Genomic DNA, 25,052 nt, shown 5'->3' with positions numbered 1-25,052 from the left:
ATTAAATAGCCTGTCGATTATTGTTTCTGTTCATACTTTTTTTTGTGGATTCAATAAATTAAGTATATTAAAATATTGACAAATCTAGCAGAGTTTGTACTTCAAAATCCCATTGTGCTGCCTGTTGATAAGATACACTTTCTCAAAAACCATTCATCTGATCAAAATCATTTAAACTACATTAAAACATAGGCAGTTGATTATTATTTAATGGTTTTAATCAGTTTATGTCACGAATTGGCATATATTTGTTAATAAAGGTATGGCAGTGTTTTGCTTTCTATTATGTTTAATATGAAAGTTCATAAAAAGAATCATAGTCTTAGAGTCTGCTGTAAAAGATTTTTTAATGCACATTTGAAAAAAAAATTGTTTTTTTATTGAACTTCGTTATACAAAATTATACCCCTCTTGCACAACATTTTTTTACTAGAAAAAAGGATTATAAAAGGTGTTTGAAATCAAACAATTTATATGTTAATATTCCTTTTATAATTGAATTAATAATAAAATTATTAGTGTTATGATCATAAAACATTTTTAAGTCATATTTTCATACCGATCATAAAAAAAAAAAAAAAAAAATAATGTGTGTATATGATTAGCTAGATAGAAAATTATTTTTAGGCAAAAATTACAAAAAAGATGGACTTGTTGCAAAAGTTATTATTAAATGATCTTTACATGTTAAATCACTTTCTGAACAATAAAAAAAATACCTATTGTAATAATAAAAGTGCAAGGTAATTTTAACAGGTCCAGAGAAAATTAACTAATGCCATCAAATGAATCTGTCATCCATGTGGAAAATACTTAGATATATTTTTGTGATAAATATTTTGTGAATATGTTAGTAAATATTCACACACGTGCATAAACACACACACACAAAATTTGTCAAATTACACTTATTATTTCAGAAATGCTAATGTGTGAATGTGAGATAGAAAAACAGCTGTTTGTAATGATTTCAACTTGATGAATTTCCATAAATGTCGCAAGTTATTTATAGTGTTTTTTAATGGTACCTCAGAGTTGGTCAGGCCGAGTCTGTACAAGACTTCTGTCACCTTATATTTGCTCAAGGTTAGATAAATATAGAATATTAATGATATATTTTAATGCACTTTAGCATTGCTTTTGTTGAGTTATAATTAAGTGTACTATCTTTAAAACTAACTTATTCAAGTTATGCAGACTCACAAACTTGTGACATTATTTATTTGCATAAATAAGCACACAAACTCATAAGCTGCAATCACACCTCGCATGACATCTTTTTTATCTCAGCTGCAAAAAAGTTTTCTAGATAGTTAATCTAATTGTGTAATTTCTGAGGAATTACATAGATTCAGAAGAAAGCTATTTTCAACTGATGAAAATTTATGTTATGTTCCTAGAATTGTTATAAAATTTTTTTTGATAAATTTCTAATTACAATTTTGAGTGGATTTTAATTTTATGGAAGCATGCAGAAATAACATTATAATGCTACTATTATTTCTTCAAGAATTGTGTTTTGTAATTCTTCAAGAAATGCACGTAAATTATTTTCACATACATATAAAGATAGTTTTACCCACATATTTAGTTTTGCATAGTTTCGGGTATATAGACAGGACTTTTTAGTTACATGAGTAGATTTTTTTTTATAAATGTTTTAACTGTAGTTATGAGCCCAGCAAAATGCATTTAAATGTTTTATAATCTGAGGTGAAATATCGCCTGGCATATCGATTTAGGTTTTTCAAAATATGTGAAAAATGTTATAAAATATAATACCATAATAGCTATAATTTTATATAAAAAGACTGATTTGTTGATTAAAAAATTTAGCTCATGAAAATTAGCTTGCAATAGGTGACAGAGGAAACTAAGTACACTGTTGTCAGTAACTGGATTCTGCTTGTGGCTGATAACAGTGTGCTCGTGATAATGAACTTGTTTTTTTAAGTACAGACTAAATCAAACAGTGGTTTCAAATACATAATGAAAACAATTGTACAGATGATTAATACTGGCAACACTGCAGTGTTTGACTTGTTCAAAAGTATTTGCAAAGAATTTTAAACTTCACGGAGTGTTTTTCAGACACATGATAATGAATTTAATTGAAGTCATAAATCACCAACTTTGAAAATCTATAAATACTTCTCTAAAAACCTAAAACATTGCTATTGAACATCAGATTTTCATATTTTAAAATAACACTAAAATGGTACGACTGCATGTGTAACTCAAATGTGTAATTTTTTTTATATATCTTTTTTGTTGTTGTTTTTGAGAATAAGTTTAGTAATTTTAGTAGTTAACTTTAGTAACTTTAATAGTGCTGTGTGTCTGATCACAGTGGTTTATTCGTAGTAATAGCGTTCACTTATGTTTGTGCATAAGTCTTTGTGTGATTTTTGGTTTATTCCACGCATTGATTTTTGTGTCAGATTAATCAAGGTCTGTTGAGACCGTCCTTCTAAATTTTTCTAAGTCAGTTTGGCAATAACACCAGAATATCCTGCCCCTCTAATAACTTAGATATATTTCTATTCAGTATGATGTCTGGTTATTCTAGGAATTACAGTTCCTAAGATACCAGTTACCTGATATCATCATATTTATTGTAAATATCAACTATGATATTTAAAATTCTAGAAACTGTAAAATTGTCTTTTAATAATATTTAGTAATTGTATGCTCATGTTGATGAATTTTATACTGAAATGTACAAAATTTCTACTGAAATGAAATGTCCCTCAAGCCTGGTGTAGATTCTTCTATGGTTTCTGTGATGAATTGTAGTTATATTTCATAATGATTGCTTAAATAAAATTGGTGGTGGTGTTGCAATATAATACATTAAACCAAATTTTATGGCTAGAGTTGCTTACAACTAGGAGATAATAAAAACCCGTGTATGTGTTTGCTAAAGCTTTGAGAGCCCTATTGAAATATTGTTTGGCGTTTGATGTCACTTGACTAAGATTAATTGCTTTTTATTATTCATTTTTTCTAGAAGATGGAATGATCATGTTAGTTCTATGATGAATTGGTTATGATAAAACTTGATAAGTGGAGAAATTTCAGTGTATAATGTCAAACTGTATATGTCATTCGGGTAAACCAGAGCATTTTCAGTTGTTTGCAGCCAATATAAGCTGTTTGAATACTCATCATGGGGAGTTAATTTTGGTCGTTCCTAATTGTTTGTTACTTATAACGTCATTTATTGTACCTGTCTGTTGATAAAGGAAAAGGTTACCTGATGTTATAAACACATTGATGACAGGAGAATGTGGATTTTTGGAATAGTCCTGATGGGTTGTGGCTTTGGTACGGCTGTCTTAGATGATAATTCATTTTTTTGTGTTGTTGATTGGGAGTATGTCACATGCACACACAGTATGAATGTTTTGTTTTATTTTAAAATAATTTTTTTAGTATAATTAACACTTAATGTTGTAAGAAGATTATTGTAAGAGGAGCTCTTACAACTCTGACTTTGTCTTTGTATTTACGTATGTATTTTTATCTATAAATAAAAACTGTGAATAGATTTAACATTTACAAATTCTCTGTATGACTGATCCCGATGGATGCAGAAACTGTGGACATTTTTACCTGCTATAAGGATAAATTAAATAATAAAATATTGTGCTTGTTTGATTTAATCTTATCTGGAAAATTACATTCTACGGACAGAATCATCCATCGGACAGAATCCAGGAGACTTGGCACCTGAAAAAAGTTTTGTTTAATTTAGTGATAAAATAACTTCTGATCATGACTCTCTTGAAGTGAAACACAAAAATTCTCCAAAAATTTCCATGTGTATCAATAAAGACCTTTGAATGAAGTAATATAAGAAAGTAAAGTATTTTTCTATTTGGCTAGAAACTATTAACCGAATAGTTCTTTTTACATTTATAAATATATTTTCATTAATAGTCTTACTGGATAACTTTTTTTTATTATTCTAACTTGTTAGATAAATGGTAAAATTGAAAGTCTATGTTAGCTGATACAAAGTGCTTATTGTGTTGGAATTTTTAATTTTACAATTGTTTTATTATATCATATTATAAGAACACATAATCAACACAGCCTCCCAACTCACCAGACCTGGCTCCTTGCGATTTTTATTAATTCTAAATTAAAATCAATGGTGAAAGGATAGTATTTTGAGACTATTGATGGCATTAAAGCAAATTCTTCACAGTTCTTAAAGGCCATTTCAAATGTAACTATCCAGGACTGCTTTGTGAAGTGGAAATACCGCTGGGAAAAATGTATGAATAGGAGAGGAGAGTAGTAGTTTTTGAAGAGGACAAGGACCAGTAATCTGTAAAATTAATAGTAAAGATTAAAAAATTAAAGTTCGGTTATTTTCTAAACAGACCTCATATATATATATATATATCTGTTTCACCTTGAGGAAAGAATTCAAAATTCACAATTCCATTAAAATCGAAAAAACTGAGAGCTTTACTTTGACACTGGATTGAGACTGACATGCTTTCTTGGGGCATGGAGATCCTTTGCTAATCCATTGTGATGATTGAATTTTTGTCTCAATGACGTAGCCGTAAACCTGGCTTTCATCTCCTGTTATTATCTTTTGCATGAATGTTTCATTGTCATTGGCTTGTTCCAGAAGATGCTGACAAACATCCACTCCATGTTCTTTCTGCAATGTTTGTTTGGTCTTCAAATGAGGAACAAACATTGCTACAACTCGATGCTCTGGATGAGGCCTGCAGTGAAGGCAAAAGCTGAGTTTATAAATCACTGATGTATATGTCTACTGAGGTATTTACATCAGTGGCATCCCAACGAGGCCTGGCTTATTACTATGAGATGTAAAAAGTTAGAGGGCGAAAGACGACTCCCATTAAAGCTCATCAGGGCTAGGAATGGCGGGAATGGTGTGGTGACCGGAAGCGTTACAAGGCCATACGGGGTTGGGATGCAACTCAATGCACGTTCAATTTTTCAGTCGATATGTCATATGGCGTGATCCAATTAAGATGCTAATCTCTTCTGCAAGCTCTTTGACAGTCAATCTGTGACCTTCATGCACCAGTTGATTTTCTGATTGTGGGTGTCATCAGTTGAAGTCAAAGGCCTTCGTGGTCGAGGGTCATCTTCAATTGACTGACGACCAATTTTAAATTGTGAAAACCTTTGTAACATTGTTTACAACCCAGAACATCATCTCTGTAAATTTGTTTCAAAAGTTGAAATGTGTCTGTGAAGATTTTCCCCAGTTTCATGCAAAATTTTAAGTTGTATTATTGATCCTGAAAATTACACATTACAAATATCAGTACTAACACTTTGCGCTCAACTAACACTAACACTAACACTAACATGTTGCGCTCAAATAACAATAACACAAAAACTAAAAGAGATACCTATAATGAACATGTGGTTATAGAGCAGGTTATGCAGAATACAGTGCTGCCAATCGCATATCACTAAATATCTCCATTGGTGTGTAATTAAAAATTTTCGGTTATTTTCTGAACAGAACTTTTGTATGTGTGTGTGTGTGTGTATGTGTGTGCACATGTCTATATGTTTTCATTGATTTTTTAAAATTAATTCATTCTATCCACTCTTATTTTATTGATTATGTGTATCAAAAAGAAAAAAATGAAACGATTTAAGTAGATTGATTATTATACATATCAAACCTTTTGCTGATAGGTTAACTTTTATGATCAGGTTATATTTTTCAATAATATGACATTATATTTATTATGAATATTAGTAATTTTATTTTTCTTGCAATACAAACAGAGTTTTTGTTTTTTAAAAATAATGATTATAAAGAGTTTAATTTAAAAAAAGATGAAAAAATATATATAAAGAACAAATAATTTTCATATCTACTAGATATGAGGACAGTCCAGAAAGTAACTTATGTTTGTGCCTAGCTTGGAGATGGGTGGGGATAGAGCCACTAAGTTGGCATCAAAACATTTCTATACTCAGTATACATCAAGCTGTCATAGCATGTGGACTGTGATTTTTCTTCTTTGTCTTGAATTTTTGAAACGTACACTTCAATAGAAAATCCCGCGAATTGTGAGGTGCATTCAGTAATTAGGTTTTTACTGGCAAAAATCCTCAACCAATTGAAATTCATCGACAACTTTGTGAGGTGTATGGAGATGGAATAATGAATGAAGGTGGAGTGAGACAGTGGTACATTCAGTTTAAAAATGGCCACACCAATGTTTATGATGAGTTCTGCAGTGGTTGGTCTAGCCTTGTGACTGATGAACTGACGATGAAAATCAATGATAAAATTCGTGAAAATCGCCACATGATTATGGAACTCTTGCTTCATTTTCTCCAGATTTCACAAAGTTTAATGCATGAAATTATATCTGGGAAGCTTGGTTATCACAAGTTTTGTGCAAGATGTGTGCCAAAAATCTAAGGCGGCAGATTTCTGCAGAGAAGGAATTGAAAAGCTTGTGCATCGTTACAATAAGTGGCTCAATTTAAATTGTGACTGTAGAAAAATAGTTTAAGATTGTCCCATTCAAATATATATAATAAAATTTCTTTTTTTTATTTTGTTGGTTCTTTATTTCAAAATGTAAGTTACTTTCTGGACAGCCCTTGTATATATAACAATTCCTAGGCATTAGTAAAATAAACATTTGAAAAAAGAAAATCATCTCTTTTAGGCAATTTCCTGATTTGACATTTGCTGTGAAACCTATCTCATTGATATGCAGAATAATAATCCTTGTTCCTCTGGTGATTGGTGTCTTTAATGATACTCTTGACTCATTTTCAGTCTGTCCTTTACTTTTTTGATTAATACTGTCTTTGTAAGTCTCTTAAGATATAATACGATTAAAGTTTTCTTTGCCTAACTTTATTACTTTTTTCAAATCTAAACATCTTTTGTTTCAAAAATTTTTATTACATTAGTATTACAATAAATCAACTTGTTTGAAGAATTTTAACACTTAAGCTGAACTGTTGTCGTACTGACCTATTTAATTTTTTTTTTGTTTCTATTTCAAAACAGGCATGATTTCATAGGATCATGAAGAATTTTCCTTCCTTCCCCTTGTGATTTGTAACAAAATAAAATTAATACTAACTACTACACATTTCCTATTTATCTAACTCAGCTCAGAAATGTATTCTTAAAATAATTTTATTTTTATTGTTTATAATCTCATCGAGTAATTAATGAAGTATGCAAGTCCTTTTATATACCAACATAAACAGTGAAGAGTAGGCTAAACAGCCCTATAAGCAAGCAGGTTTTGCAAAATAAATTTATTTAGTAAATTATAACTATTTATCACAGTTAAGGGAGGATATTTTGATTTGATTAATCATTATCGATAACACGTGTAATTTTATAATGATCTATTACATTCATAACATAGCTAACTTGAATATGAGTGTTGCATTTATCTTCTGTTTGTGAAACCAAATCAATCAAAAAGCAGGATGAGTAGAGGTGTTGTGATTCCGTAACTGTGGTTGGGGTACGTTGACAAACCAAATTATTTGTTGATAATGCATATGTAATGTTTTTGAGAAAGATTTAGGCATAATTTTTTCATCTGGATAAAAAAATCTTTTCATTTCGATTTAATTTTTTTTCAGTTGGATGATCAGTGTGCTCTAAATCATAAGCATTTGGTACATTATCCTTAGTTTGTAAGTAGTTTTTTTGGCTTTAAATAAGAGATCTGTGAATGATAGCTACATGTTTCCTTGTGTGAAATTAGAATTAGTCAGATATTTCACTCAAATCTGTTTTGTCATTACCAGTGATTTAATAGAAGATTCTTTTTTGTTTGACCCTTTTTGTAGGTAGGTGAGTAATATAATTTTTTATAGGGAGTATTATGTGTATGTGATTTAAAATTTACATTTTTTATGCTTACTGTTAAGAATGGTTTTTGTTCATTACAACTTTACAGTTTATACAAGTGTAAGACAAAGTTTTATTGCTTCAAATTACACACATTGTGTTAAGCCTGATATCTCAATTTTTGGCCTTGATTGTGTTGGTTCATTATTATCTCAAGTTCTGTGTTGTTTTCGTATTTGTACTAGATCATGCATGAATGACAACCATTTATAAAATGTGCTTGCAGCAGAATGAGCTCATGAGCAAACCACATTTGCTTTGCCTTAAAATGTTTATTAGGGAACTGCTGCTTCTTAAAAAAAAAGTTTAAGCTTGTATAAATATATATATTCTTGGCATAAATGCTAGCTTGAGTATAACAAAAAAAAAAATTAATAAAATGACTAACAAAAAATTAAATTTGTTTTAACTTTTTGGAGAGGAGATTTTTAGTAGTCATTCAAGTGTTTTTGAAATATTTGCTATTAATATTATTCTTAAAATGAAGACTATCAATGTTGTGATTGTAATGTTTATTTTAAATATGATAACCTTTGATGTTTTTTCTTCTGTTAATTTCAATGTCTTGATTTCATTTTCATTTACTTGTGAAGTATATTCTATACCCTTTTAAGCAGAACTTTTTTATGATTTACAGCAGATCATTGACTATTTGAATCGATCAGGACTCAAATTTTTATATGATCTGTTTGTGACCAGCAATCGTATGTGGAGACAGTAGCGATAGTATAAGGTAGTATAAAAATTTTACTGATGTGTAGTTTAGAAGATTGCATAACAAATCAACACTATTGTAGTAGAAATGGAAAATGGAGATTTATCAAAAAATAAAGATACTTGCATCACTTGTATACCCGGATATGGTGGTAAGAATACTGTAATCAATTTCTAGCCCAGAAAATGTTTTTTTGCCATCAAATCCTGCATTTCAGAAGCAGGATTATGTTTTATGGCTTGTATTTGCTCCAGAAGAATGTTTAAAGTTACTGCGTAGTAGTATTTGACATAGCTTTCTAATAAGCAGTGTTTCAGTTGACCAATGTTTTGGATAATAGTTTCTCTACTGCACTGGCATGGGATGCAAAAGCGAAAGATCTGATGGGACAAAAGAGAATAATGTATGAAAAAACATGTGTAAGAAACTTAAAATTCTCTTTCATAAAGGGTATTAAGTTTTTAGAGCTAGGATGGACTGTATTGATTGTTGGATGAATGAATGAAACAATATTCTTCTAGGATAGTTGAATTTAATTTGCCAAAGATACTAAATAACATACCAGATAACTAAACCACGTAAGTCACATTAGACAAAGAAATATGTGACCACACCAGACGGGATTCTTAACTCGAATGAATTGTATGAACTGGCTCGCAGGCCAGCACTAATAGAAAACTAGAGGGCAGCACTAGCTGGCTCAATCTAGGAATGAAACAAAGGGGTTTTGCTTTTTGTTCTTTTATACATGTATATATATATATATATATATATATATATATAATACATACATATATATTTCAAAGATTTGATTTTATCCATCCAAAAAATTATTTTCATATTTACCTTTTAAGATAATCATTAAAGAATATAGTTATTAAAATAAAATAGCAAAAATGCACCATTTTTAAATTATATTTATACATTGATTGACTAAATATGAATGATTAAATTGTAAGTTTATGTAAATAAATATTTGTGAATGAAAATGGATATTGATATACGAGGTTTGTTCAGAAAATAATGAACATTTTTAATTACGTGCCAATGGAGATATGTAGTGACATGCAGTTGGCAGCATTGTGTTCCACATAACCTCCTCTGTAACCACATGTTCTTGGATTGTTAATATCTGGTTTAGTTTTTGTGTTATTTTTATTTGAGTGCAATGCGTTCAAGTGTTAGTAGCGATTTTTGTAATGTGCACTTTTCAGGAGCAACGATACATCGTAAAATTTGTATGAAACTGGGGAAAACTTTCACAGAAATTTTTCAAGTTTTGAAAGAAGCTTATGGAGATGATGCTCTGGGTTGTACGCAATGTTACAAAGGTTTTCATAATTTAAAATTGGTCGTCATTCAATTGAAAATGACCCTCGACCAAGAAGGCCTTCAACTTCAACTGATGGCACACATGTTCAGAAAAGCAACGCTGGTGTGTGAAAATCGCCGATTGACTGTCAGAGAACTTGGAGAAAGAGTTAGCATCTTAATTGGATCATGCCATGACATTTTGACTGAAAAACTGAACATGCATAGAGTTGCAGCAAAGTTTATTCCTCGTTTGATGCTGAACAGCAGAAAGAACATTGAGTGCACAGTTGATGGCAACTCCTTGAACAAGCCAATGACGATGAAACATTCTTGCAAAGGATCGTAATGGGAGATGAAAGCTGGGTTTTTGGCTACGACATCAAAACAAAAGTTCAATCATCAAAAAATCGTACATTGGTACTAACATTTAAACATGTAGCACTCAAGTAACAATAACACAAAAACTAAATGAGATATCAACAATGCAAGAACATGCGATTACAGAGGAGGTTTTGTGGAACACAATGCTGCCAACCGCACGTCACTAAATATTTCTGTTGGCGCATAATTAAAAAAGTTCAGTTATTTTTTGAATAGACCTCATATATACAGCTATATTGATTATTTATGATTGTAAAACACAAGCTTTTATTTTATGGTTTTGATGGTTCTTTATTGTGGTAAATCTCATGATTACATCAAAATATTCATTGTGGACAAATGATACTTCAGTTACCATATAGGTGAAGATGGAGGACTATACATGTTGTGTTCATTACTCCAGTGGCTTTTGTCAAGAAATTACTAGTTGTTGTACCGTACTTTTGCTGTTAATTAATGACCAAGTTTCTCTTGCTTTGGTGTTTTATAAAGCCTGATTTTTATTCGGTGGAAAACTATTACTACTGCTTAAAACCTTTTTTAGAACAGTTACATGTTTACACATTACTTGTGCAAGATGATTACACATCTTACAGTTTTCTGATTTTTAAAAAATTTATTTTGTTATATTCATAACTAAAGAATTGTTTAAAATTACTAATTAAAAAATTCATAAAACTTTGAAAATTCATGGTAAAAAATAATTGTGTTAATAAACTGCTTGGTTTGTTTTTGTGTTCGTACAAGTCAGAAGGCTGACATATTACAGTGAAATAATGTTACTACACTATATGAATACTTTCTTAGTGAAGTTTAATTCTGCAAACCTATTTAAATATTTAGTGTAAGCCAACAGAAGTCTGCTTCATTAGCTTAAGAAAAATGTTTACTTTAGAATCTTTTTAAAAGTTTTAAAGATAGATTTTAAATTCTGTTATATCAAGAATGTTCAAGAAAACCTCATGACACTAGGAATTCTCAGTTTTATTCTTGCAAGAATATTAATATTTTTGTACAGTGTTATAATTGTAGCATCTGTTCGATTATGACATGTTCATTGTGTAAATGATTAAGTAAAATTAAACTTATTAATGATATGTTAACAAATTACAAAAAGTATAGCAAATGTTGTGTCACCTAAAATTGCCTGTCGGCATTCAGGTAAGATTAGATTTAGATTATAGGTGTAGGGGGCCCCCACTTTACTAATTAGGACCTGAGACACATGAACAGATTCTGGATAGGAACAAAATTCCTTAATTAGTCAGAATGTGGAGTAAGCACATATCAAGTTCTATCAAGAAAGCACCGCTCTGTTGGAAAAAGTATGATTGCAAGTCCCACAGAAGATTTAGTAAGCTGTCTACAGTAATATATTTCCCAAAAGTTATAAAATTTTGACCTTGTTTACAATAATTGCTAAATTTAATGTTTTCTAATGAAAAATAATTTTTTCCCAAATAAATAATATGGTACTAGTAATAGATTGAAAATATTAGTTTATTAGATAATAATTTAAAACAGATTATTAGTTAACTAAAAGGACCAGAATTAAAGAAGATAAGATGAAAGGTATTGTGTATTTGTTAATATCATGTTAAATATTGTGTCAGTATAAATATTGTTGTTTCCTGAAGTATTGAACCACAGAAATTCAACATCCATTTACATGAAGGCATAAATTATTATTTGTAGTCTATTCTTTCTCTGTAAAACAATTTTGTGGGATATGAAGTCAAGCTTTTTTCTTTTTCCTCTTGTTAATGAAAGTTGGAGTATAATTTCTCTAAAGTCAAATAGACATTTTCACAAATGTTTTTGGAACTACAAAAAAATAAAATAAATTGAAAGTAGCTATTTAATGTCAGCTTTTCTTATTAATGTTTTGATTAAAGTATTAACAGTAGGCTTCACAAATATTATTGAATAATTAGGGCTGTCCTCAGAAAGTTATAATTTTTAAGGGAAGCCCTGGTATCCATTTAAATTTATAACAGATCTAATATCTGTTATAAATTTAAAACATGAAATATTTAATACTGGAATTGTGAAGGAGTGTATAAGGGTTACAGTTGGTAAATTAATGAATTCCTGCTAGCCCTTTATTACTTAATTAAAAACGTTTTTCACAAGTGCTGAATTCATTTGTTCTATCTCTCAAATTGTGAAAATTCAGTATTTTTTAAAAGACAAGTTGATATATCAATATTAACTAAATAATCTGCGGGAACTGAGAAAAGCTTTCTGATTTTAGCAGACTATGTGGAACTGGAAAAATGTTTCCTTTTTCTTTACTTCAGGCAAAATTAGAATTTCTGCTACCAGCATTTGATCTCTTCTACTCATTTAGAAACTTTTGTCCTCTATTTAGTTCTGTGTCTTTCTGTTAATTATTACCTCTCTCTTTTCTTCCTAACAGTTATGTTCCATCCAAAATTTTTTCTGTATCTTATATCAGTAGTTCTTATAATTGCTTTCTTTTACGCATCTCTAACTGCTGAAATCAGTTCCTTTGCCACCTATATTAATTTAACTTTTTGTCTATATAATTCTGCCTTTATAATCTTTTGTGATTTTCTTGTTACATTCATTCATAAGTTCTCATTCATCTCCATCCAGAGTTTTCTGCTGACTTACCTTTCTACTTAAAATTTCCTCTCCTACCTTAATTATTTACTTTTTTATATTTATCTTCTGTAGGACTTATTTTAATTATTATGATTACTACAAAGAGTCTTTTACTTTAGGGTCTTGTTCAAATTTTAATTCTACATCATTCTTCACAGCTTCTCTGTGTTCCGAATCTTGGTGTTCAGTTTTTCTCTAGTCGCTTAAACTGCAGCCATCATTTCATCATTATCAAATCGTAATCAGACTCAATGTCTGGAGCTATTTTATAATCTGTGATTCAGTTTCAGAATGCTTTTCTTCAATGATACCCTTCTGTTTCTCCTGAATGATTAGATCTATTATGTTTTATAAAATGGATTTTTACTTTCTGAAGGCCTATGTCAGCTGTCAATTTTTCCAACTAGCCGTTAATCCTAAATAATTTTCACCCTTCTTTCCCTTACCAAAGTATTCTGTTGGCTCATAACTATTGTAATAAGCCAATGACCCTTCCTGACTCCTTGTAAGGAGATTCTTAACTTTTTTCAACATGAATTGTTCATTTATTTATTTGTTCATTTAAGTTTTATATCTTTTCATCTGATTCAAATAGATATTGGCATATGGAATTGCAATAGAATTTATATTATAATTGGAATAGAATTGCATATATCATTTGTTTGAGCTATGAATTTATCTCATCTTAAGTGATTCTCATAATGTGTACTTATTATTATAATTGTTGTTTCTATTCCTGCACTTCTATTAGCTCATTTTGTGTGAATTATATTATACTGACAAAAAAGTCCTGCTATTTCCACAGTACTTCAATAACTCGTACATCTAACTTGACCTATTTTTGTTTATTGTCTCTTGTTTTAAATTATTGCTCTGACACAGAATCACATTCTCCAACTCAGAATGTTGTTCTTTGCAATGGTGATTCACTTATGAAATAAAATGATTTTCCCATACTGATGTTGATAGTTCAAGGCCTGGCTGAATCGATTATATATTAATGGTAACAGCTCTTGAACACTGTCCGTGGCCATCATTCTGTTGACAGGATCTACTTACATCCTCTCTTATTAGGTGCATCAAGAAAATTGTACAAGATACCCTTAGACTTTCAGGATATTTTATGAAATGATCAATACTATATAACTGTTTAGTGGAAAAGTAAAGCCAAAGATTAGATATTAAAAATTTAAAGCCAAAAAAAAAGGAATGAAATATAAATGTCCTTAGAAAATACAGCTGTATTTTACCATCGCATTGAACCGTGTAGTACATAAAACCTTTAAAATGCTAAGCTTTAAGTTTTTCATATTTAGGTCGAATTAACTCGACTTAATATGCACCATTGACATTTGCAACTCTTGACTTACCTGTTGTAGCAGCATGTACATTATAGCTGTATTATTTTCAAGGTTTTCAAGTTCCTTGACCGATTAGAAGTTCTCATGATTTATCTGGAACTAAAAAGTAAATGGGGAAAATTTCTTGTTTATAAATAAAACATCGATTGACCCAGTAAAATTCCAAATTTTGTATTTTAAATTTATTATATATTTCAAAATTTAATGTCTGTTAGTAGCAGTGATATTAGATAAAATATTAACTTCTGATTTCATCGCTCAGATGTCCATCAGCAACATCAGATAGAATTTTTACATTAGGGTTGACTGAGGAGAAAGGTATGAGGCAGAGGGTTGGGCGTTATATGCATGATCTTTTCCCAGATGTTGTTGGTTTGCAGGACGCCCCTTGGGTTCACCCTAACAATTATGTGATGTAGTTTCTTTCTAGTCATGGCGCCTTCCGAGACAGACTTCAGTGAATTGGCCTGGTGGATTCAGGTGTGTTTCCAAATTGTGGACAACTAGATGACACATACCATGTAATTTATGAATGCGCAAAATATGAACTTTTGCACATGGAGACTATTTGTTGGGTCAACATTAGATTTCTGTGAGAATTGTAAAAACCGGGCCGAATGGGTATAGTTGAAATTTCATCGGGTACCTGGCAAGAAAACAGATTGCTGAGGGAATTTAGGATTCCACCTGGTCTTTCCTGTATCTTGGTTTTGTTGTTCTTATGTAATAAGTTTGATGTTTTTGTAGTGTTTTGTTTATTTATTTTTATTTCTTGTTTTGTGTTATCTTATGGTTGCGTTTCAAACCAACTTCTAACCTATTGGGTAGGTAGTTGCTTTTTGATTTCAGTTCCTTCATGTCACTCAGTCTTGTTAAAGACTTGACATAGATGTGTTTGGTTTTATTCCTAGTAGTGCACTGATGGAAATATCACATGTATTCATGTCGGTGGCATCCTGACCAGGCAAGAACGAGGCTGAGAGATGCCTTTTGCCAGGGTTCTAAAGATGACTTCCGGTAAAGCCTGTAAGAGCTAGGTATGGAGGAGGTACCCACCGGGTTGGTCTAGTGGTAAACTTGTCTTCGCAAATCAGCTGATTTCGAATTCAAGAGTTATAAGGTTCAACTCCTAGTAAAGGCAGTTACTTTTATACGGATTTGAATACTAGATCATGGATAATGGTGTTCTTTGGTGGTAGGGTTTCAATTAACCACACATCTCAGGAATGGTTGACCTGAGACTGTACAAGACTACACTTCACTTACATTCATACATCATCTTCATTCATCCTCTGAAGTAATACCTGATGGTGATTCCTGGAGGCTAAATAGGAAAAAATAGGTATGGAGGAGGTTGCATGGCAACCGAAACTACCAAATATGGAGGGTGTCTTCCCCTCCAAGGTCAGGATGAGGAGAAAGGTATATGAAGTATCTACACATATCGAGTTCAATAGCATGTTATGTTGTTACCAATGAATGTGTTTAGTTATTAATTATGTTAGTCCTTATAAATTTAAATATTTGTGCAGTGTCTATCAAAGTTATCAACTCAATGTAAAGATAATATTTTTAATTTTTATATGTAGTGCATTGATTTTTTGTTTGTTTTTAGTAATCCACCTATAGAAGAAGAAAAAGATATTCCATTGGGAGGATGGGCGTGTAATAAGTGTACATATGAACTAGTAAGTGATCATAATAATTATTATTATTTATCTTACAGATATTAATTTGATAGCCATTATAGTTTTATAAAAAGTTTTAATTTTTATTTTATATCAAACAGAATATACAAGCAATTTGAAGTAGAAGAGGTTAACAAACAGATCTATTGTTAAACATTTTTTATTACACACACTATATATTACTATAGAGCACTATAGTAATATACAACCTTTTTAGTTCCATGACCCCCAAAATGGGAAAAAAATGAATGAATATTTTATTACCCTCAACCCCAACCCAATTAAACCTAGTTAAAACTGTTTAGTTGTGTTGATAGCTATGGGTATGAATATGCTTGAACAAAATGTACAAACATGAGCAATTTACTACAGGTTCCAACTTGATGTGTGCATGCTCCTTGTAATTTGGTCTGCTTGCACAATGTTCATTGTGAGAGCATCATATTTGAACATGCTTATGGTACATTTGAACACATCATGCTGTTAGCAGTGTGAAACAGGCATAAGGGAATTGCAGAATGTCAGTTTAGTTTAGAATGTGAAGCATGCATCTGATGCCGTTATTTACATTTCTAAAAGCATAGTTTCATTGAAAATAATAATAATTGAGGTTTCAGTATTTTAGTGTGCAGTCAAACCATGTGACTGATTTTTTTTTTCAATTAAATTCTTATGCAAATGGGTAAATTTGTGAAAAAACAAAGTGAGCCATCTACATCCAGTGAATTGATTGGTAAAACAACAAGATTGTACAATAACAGTTGTTTAAATTATGGTTTTACCTCATTGGATGGAAAGTTGCATGAAGTCATCAAAATTAATTTCACACTTAGAAACTAAACATCCAGATCATAAAAGCAAATCATTGGAATTTTTTTGAAAGAACATTACATACTTTGAGAAATCAACAAGTTTCGATTTGTAAATCAAGCCATACTGATAAAAGTACACTTTAAACATCTTATCTTGTAACATTAAGGTTAATTAAGATGTGCAAACTCTATACAATCTTAGAAAACCTTATATTGCCTGCTGAAATTGATATGGTCAATGTTTTAACAGGCGTGGAAAAAGCAAAAAACTGAAAAAAGGGGAACTTTTTTCAGTTTGCTCCTGATGTTTGGAATCATATAATTCAGCAAGTGAATGAAGCAAATTTTTTAATGTTCATTTTCATGAATCAACAGAAGTGCAAACATTTCTTAATTCATATGTTTGTGAGACATAAATGCAATAGGGACAGATCAGTCAAAAAAAAAAAATATTGTTTTGGAATTCAATACCTGGTCATGCAATAGGACAATGTCTTTTTGATGCTTTTTGTGAAGCTACTAAAGACTGTGACATTGATTGAATAAAATGTATTACAGTATATAGCGATGATTACAAAAAAAAATGTGGATTTCTGAAAAAATTAAAAGATCATCTTATACCAAGGGTGGAATGGGTGCACTACTTCCTTCACAGACATGCTCTTTCTACAAAAAAATATTCCGGAAAATTTCAAACAAATTCTCTGTAATGCTGTAAAAATGGTTAATTTTGTTAACATTATAGATTACAGGCTGTTTGCTAAACAATGTGGTGAGATTGGCGAAAAAAAAAATCTCTTATATTCCATACAGAAGTGAGATGGTTATCACAGGAGAAAGTGTTAATTCAGTTATTGTAATTATGAGATGAGTTAATAATATTTTTGTAGGATAAAAAAAATGCCATTCTCCATGTTTTTACTGAATAATGAGTATATATATATTGCTGTTGGCTTACTTAGCATCTAAATGACGAATGTAAATTTACAAGGATGTGATAAAAACATTTTATTAATGACAGAGAGTTCATGCTTTCATTAAGAAGCTTGATATCTGAATTATTCACCTTCAAATCAAACATTTTGATGTGTTTCCACTCAGTTCCGATTGTATTGTCAAAAATTTGGTTGAAGAAGACACTTAATCACCACAGTTTGGATAGCATGAAGATGCATTTGCATGAGCTAAAAATTCAGTTGGCTGGATATTTCCTAGAAGATAATAATGATTTCTCAAAGAAATGGGTACTGATTCCATTTAGTGAAAATGTTATTGCAGCTGCTAAGTTACCTGCTAAATTATTGTTAGCTGCTAAGTTGAGATTCACAACCAGCTCACCGAAATGTCTGCCGATAAAATGTCTATTACAATTACAATTCACATTTGAAGATTTTGATACATTTTGGCTTGCTCATTGAAGTGAATGTGGAAATTTAGTCACAGAAGCATTGAAAATATTAATCCCTTTCACCGCATCTGTGTGAAAAGGTTTTTTTTTGTCTATGCTTGTGCTAAAAACTAAATATAGGAATCATTGATATCACTTGAAAACAATTTGCTTTTGTGTGTTTCTAACATAGATCTACTTATATAGAAACTTTTAAATGAAAAACAAAAGCAACCATCTATTGTCTTTACATGTGTACTTATAAATGTAAGTAAAATGTTTATAATAAATAATTTTTTTCTCATAAAATGATTTCATTATTGTTTACGTGTAAAGTTGTAGACTAATTTTGTGACCCCCTTTTACATCACTGTGACCCTTAGGTTGAGAAATGCTGCTATAGATAATAACAAAAAATAACTTGCGTAGCAGTACACATAGTTAGTAGTTATCATGAAGTTTATCCCAGTGAATAATTTTGTGCGCTGTGTTAACTCTACTGAGTATAGGTTCGTATATTATCTTAATTACAATAATTTTTTTCACATGAGTGAGGTTGTGTGTATATATGTTTTATAGAGCTCTTAAATATACACTTATGTACAATTACGGAAAGTAGCCTCTGTAACAAAACATACATAGCACGTGTGTGCACACACACACACACAAATGTGTTGTTACCATGGAATAAACTTAAATATTGTAAAATTTTATGCAGGTGCATCAACTGTTCCGGACATAAGCACATATTTTTTTGTCCACAATAAATTTTTTTCTGCAAGTGAGCATATACCTTTTTTACGAACTAGAAAACAAAGAAATTTAGAGCATTTTAAAGTTATTAGAAAATGAGACTTGAATAACTCTGATTAAATTACAGCTATGGAATTTTTAGAAAATTTGTATGCTTTTAATATCTTGAATCTGTTTCAACTGTTTGCCAAAAATGAAAAAAAAACTTTAATGTATTAGAAATGTATATATGTCACTGATTTATTTACAATGATTATAATACTGATAGGCTTATTTGAATGAAGTTATAAATAACATAACTTATAGCACAGTTTTGGCAGATTTTAAACAGAACTGTTAAATATAAATTGCATCACGAAGAAATTAACATATTAATGAAAGTTATCTTCATCGATAGATAAGTTTTCTGAATTTTAGTGCACCAAATTTCTTATCTACTGTAAGAAGGAATCTAAAATTTTCATTTGATTTATTGCTTTTATTGTTCAGATGTAAGTTTTAATTTTGAAAATTTTAAATTGAATTATTAGAATCATAAAATTTAAAATTCTTTCAGGCCATCTGTACAAATCTCCCTTAGGCGTTCTCCACTTAGGAGTATTGTCATCCTGGTGTTTAAATTACATATCAGCTAATAAACCATTTGATTTTTTAAGATATAAGGTCCTTTGTATACATAATGAGTTAAACTGCCTGAAATTTCTTGTGGTGCCAGATCTTTTTTATTATTCTGAAGGAGGGAGTTATAATTCAATTATAATTTTTTTTAAATGTTTCATACAAAAATTGTTTCAAATTCTATTTTCTTATTCTCTTCCTGAAATCTTATAAAATAAAATTTATCTGCAGTCTGCTAATCACTAAAATATTATATTCATATCAAACTCTTTTTAAAGCAGTAGAACAGGCACCAAACAAGATAACAGGGTCAAATTAAAATTTACTAAGCTATAGAAGCAAAAGTCCTTTTGCTTTAATTGGGACACAAAGTAACATGAAAATAAAATGGACTTGAGCAATGATTGCAGGTAATTTTATTAACTTGTATCTAGTATTACTCAGTATGAAAATTATGTCAATTGTCTGCCTAAGAAAATTGTGGTATAATAAAATTTTCAATTTAATAGCAGATATCTTGAGAACAATAAATTTAATTCTAATAAATGAAATATCAAATAAAATTATTTTTTTTACCAAATTTTACTCACATAAACCATTAGCTTTCGCTTACAGAATGTAATTCACGAGGGATATCTTTAAAGTAAAGACCGCTGGGAAATTTCTTTCCTTAAGGTTGGCAAACCTGTGTTGTTCATGGCCGCGATAGTAATGTACACTCTGCATTGTTGTCTGTACACTCTGTTGGTTGCTGTGTTCAGTGATAATGTAATGGATGAAAGAAACATCTGAAAATGGTATGAAAGGTTTAGAAATAACAGAATTAATATGCATGATGAACAACGTTCGGGGAAGCCCTCGATAATCATCGAGGACTTGTTGAAACGCGACGATGACAAAATCAGAAAAGATCATCGCTCAACGATTTTCGACCTGGCCCTTTTTTTCCTGATGTTTCAAGAGCTGTTACTGGTTGCATTGTTAATGACCATTTAGGCTTCAGAAAGGTTTGTGCATGTTGGGAGCTGCACATCTTAACAGAATGTCACAAAAAAATCTGAACGGGATCTGCTTTGGGATTTTTTATGCGCTACACAGAAAATGGTGATGAGTTCCTTAATTCAGTTGTTACTGGTGATGAAAAATTGATTTTGTATTACACCCAAAGGAGAAAATGGCAGTCAAGTGAATGGTGTCAGCCTCATTCACCAACCAGACCAACAAAGGTCAAGCCACAGTCATTTGGATGCAAACTGATGGCCACAGTCTTTTGGGATCTGTTTGGTATACTGCTGATTGATTTCATGCCAAGTGGAATGACTATAAATGAAGAAGCCTACTGCGAAACTATGTAAATTATGACGAGCCATTCAAAATCTGTGACATGGGCGGCTGACCGACGGCATCATCCTGCTACATGATAATGTACATCCACATGTTGCGGATCTGACATGTGATTTACTGAGAACATTTGGATGGGAATTTACGATCACCCACCATATAGTCCGGACATAGCTCCTTCCGATTACCATTTTTGGGGAAATTGAAAGAATTTTTGAGTGGTAAGCAATTCATGGGTGACAATGAACTTAAAAATGCTGTTAATCAGTGGCTAAATGGACTGGCAGTAGAAGAATACGGCGAGGGTACATTGAAACTGGTATATTGCTACAATAAATATCTTAATTCATGTGGTGATTATATAGCGAAGTAGTATAAGGTATATAGTTTAAGAGAAATAAAAAATATTTATAAAATTTTCAGAATAAATTTTTTTACAATGAAACTGTCTTTACTTTAGAGATAACCTCTCATAGTTAGTTTGATTTAAAATCTTACTTTATTAAAAATTATACTGTAAAATATGACAGTCTCTCCATTTCAGCTTTACTTCTCACCAAACAATGAAGTTATTTGACTGAATTTATTCACATAAACACTTAAAACCTTTATTAAAGTTTAATTAAACATCAGTTAAGAATCTCTCTGATCGGTTAAGTGGTTTTTGAATTTAATAAAATGTAGTGAATATACTGCCATGTTTTTTAAAATTGATTTTGTTTAATGCTTTTTTTAGCTTCATTAAGTATTTTTTTCAAAAATCAGTGCTTCAGAAGGGTTTATGTAAAAAAAAAATAATTGAAAACATTGAAACTACTATTTTATAAAAATGAGTTCTGAAGAAGCAGACATTTGTGCAAAAGTGCTTAAAAAACTATTATATGATAGAGATTTAATAGAATAACTATTCAGTTTTTAAGTTACAATTTACTGATCTGTATCAGGTAATTGCACTAAATTTTATCCTTTTGCCACATTTCATTCATAACTGTATGGAGAAATTAGTTATGGCCACAAATGATTGTTGACTCTTATGTCACTCCAAATATTCATCAAGATACTATGCAAAAATGATTCTGCTATTTCAAATGTATAGGTAAATAATTGCATTTAATAAGTCTATTATCAGTATTTTAAGTTTGTAGAAAAATATATGTGAAATTTCATTGTGTTCTTCTGTCAACTGGGCTATTGATAGATAATCATGGTCAAACAAACCTGTCTGATTTTTGCAATAAAATTTGATGTTTCATAAATTTTTAATAACTTTACAATAGCTTTGTTTATGTTTAAAGTCTAACAGAGAAAAATTATACAATGCGATGTCTGTTCAGAAAGTAATCAAACTTTATTTTTTTAATCTTTATTATTAATTTTACAGATTATTGGTCCTTGTCCCCTTTAAAGTACTCCCTTTCCCCAACTATTCATACACTTTTCCCAGCGGTATTTCCACTTCGTGAAGCACTTTACGAAATGATAGCTTCATTTGAAATAGCCTTTAAGGTCCATGACAAATTTGCTTTAATGTCATGAATAGTCAAAACGGCGTCCTTTGATCACTAATCTAATTTTGGAAATAAGAAAATCACATGGACCCAGGTCTGGCAAGTAGGGAGGCTGAGGGAGGAGAATCATCTGATTTTTGGCATAAAACTGATGAATTGAAGCTGAGTGCAGGTGCATTGTCGTAGTAGTTTCATGTAACTGTTGTAAAATGCCTTGATAGTATGCACGATTTACTGTTTCTCCTTGCAAGAATTCAAAATACACAATTTCATTAAAATTAAAATAAAAAACAGAGAGCATCACTTTAACATTGGATCTAGACAGACATGCTTTCTTGGGGCATGTAGATCCTTTGCCAATCCATTGTGACGATTGAACTTTTGTCTCGGTGTCGTAACTGTAAACCCAGGTTTTGTCTCCTGTTATGATCTTTTGCATGAATGTTTCATCGTCATTGACTGGTTCAAGAAGTTCTGACAAAGTACCATTCAATGTTCTTTCTGCTGTTTGGTCACCAAATAAGGAACAAATTTTGCTGTTACTTGATGCATGTTCAGTTTTTCATTCAAAATGCCATGGCATGTTCCAGTTGAGAAGCTAACCTCTTCTGCAAGTTCTCTGACAGTCAATGTGTGATTTGCATGCACCAGATTGTTGATTTTCTGAACGTGGGTATCATCAATGAAGTTGAGGGCTTTCCTGATCGAGGGTCAACTTCAGTTGACTGATGACCGCTTTTAAATCGTGAAAACCATTCATAACATTGCGTACGACTCAGAGCATCATCTCTATATGCTTGTTTCAAAAGTTGAAACATTTCTGTGAAAATTTCACCAGTTTCATGCAAAATTTTATGTTGTATCATTGCTTCTGAAAATCAGACATTACACAAATCACTACTAACATTTAAACAAATTGCATTCAAATAACAATTACACAAAAACTAAATGAGATATCAACAATTCAAGAAAATGTGGTCACAAAGGAGGTTATGCGGAACAATGCTGCCAACCGCACGTTACTATATATCTCTGTTGCACATAATTAAAAGTGTTCGGTTATTTTCTAAACAGACCTTGTACTCTTTCTTATCTGTTAGATAACAAAGTACATTGTAAGGTAGTTTTTAAAAGAGTGAAGCATGTTAGTTAACATTGCAGTGTAGATTTTATTTTGTGACAAGCTGTAAAGTTCTACCTTTCCCTGGAGAAGTAGGATCTATATATTTTATGTGTTATGTAAAATGCATGTATAATTCTTTTTTCTAGAAAAGTGAGGAGGAAGCAAAGACTAATAAAGGAAAGACTAGAAAGAGCACTGCATTGACAAAAAGGGAATTACGTGCTAAAGAACGAGAAGAGAAGAATTTACCTGAAGAAGCATTGAATTTAAGAAATGCATTTAGAGTCTTAACTAATCTGGCTGAGCAAGAAAATCCAAAAGAATTTACTCTTCCAAAAGAACTTCATTCCCCTTTCCAGTTTCCTGGAACTGATAAAGGTTCTGATTATATTTTATTTTTATTAAATAAAGTTGTCTTATATTTTTATAATTATGACATTATATTTAAATTTAGACCGTTATTGTTTATTCTTTATCATATTTGTGTTTGTGCATGCGCACGAGTGTATGCATGCATGTGCATCTGTACACAAGTACACTTGTAGAGTTGGTGCTTGTTAGTTTTAATCTGTGAAGTTTCTGGTGTATTTTTAATGTTATGTATTACACATACATCTAGCTCACTTTTATTGTTGTGGTGTATGTATTGTTCTTCATTATTTTTTCTTAAACAACTTATTATTACTCTTAAGTAGATTTAGTGTTATTTTTGTATTTTTTAATGTGATTTTAGATTTTATTTTGATGTTAAGAAAATAATGAGTTACGTGATTGGCTAAATAATAGTATGGTCAAAAAACTATAAATCTAGCATAATTGAATCTATATCCCATATAATTATGAAATTCAATATTTTTAATTAAAAAGAAATTATATGTTGTATACAGTTTATGATGTTGCAGAATTAAATTTATACAGACTATTACTTCATGAAATAGGCTAATTAAAAATTAAAACTGTCTCTTAAAATTTCTTTTTTCATGTAAATCTTTTATTGTTACTGTGTGTTTATAACTGTTATTGAATTTTGTTTAAGAATTTTTTTTTTACTGAAATTGCATATTTTAGATAAATGTTAAGAGATTTTATTAGTTGGAAATATAATCCATCTTTCACATTTTGGTTGGTAACCTTTTTATTTACTACTGCCATGAACTTGCAATATTTATTTAAACTTCAGCATTGCAACGTGACAGAATAAATCAGGGAATTTTTTTCCAAATTTTAAACATGTATGTACACTACTGTTTCTGTTCCATTTTAAGTTTAGTATGAGGGTTGTTGTTTGATAAGTTTCTGCAAAAATAAAGTTGGAAATTTTCGGGAAAAGTTTTTTATTTCTCAACGTTATTCTGTACACTTAGTTGAATAATGCTCAAGTTGTATCGATCCCATTCCTATAGTATGATTTATTCAGATCTTCAAAATAGGCAAATGTTTCAACAATAACTTCATTTTGTGTAAATCTCTTTTAGCAAACTACTTTATCATATTTGGAAATAGACAATGGTCCA

At 30.6% G+C, this 25,052-nt stretch overlaps 1 protein-coding gene across 1 annotated transcript in view; it reads left to right on the top strand.

The window, feature by feature from the left end:
* LOC142323489 (PHD finger protein 12) overlaps positions 1 to 25,052 on the top strand; it is an 89,429-nt gene that overhangs the window by 14,540 nt on the left and 49,837 nt on the right. The window contains exons 3-4 of the mRNA XM_075363211.1: positions 15,924 to 15,996; positions 23,685 to 23,916. Coding sequence (XP_075219326.1) covers positions 15,924 to 15,996; positions 23,685 to 23,916 — 305 coding nt within the window. The remainder of the gene's footprint in view (positions 1 to 15,923; positions 15,997 to 23,684; positions 23,917 to 25,052) is intronic.

Source organism: Lycorma delicatula, chromosome 4 (assembly GCF_047948215.1).
Source record: "Lycorma delicatula isolate Av1 chromosome 4, ASM4794821v1, whole genome shotgun sequence".
NCBI lineage: Eukaryota > Metazoa > Arthropoda > Insecta > Hemiptera > Fulgoridae > Lycorma > Lycorma delicatula.
The sequence above is the reverse complement of the archived record's forward strand: the minus strand, read 5'-3'. Positions and strand labels throughout refer to the sequence as shown.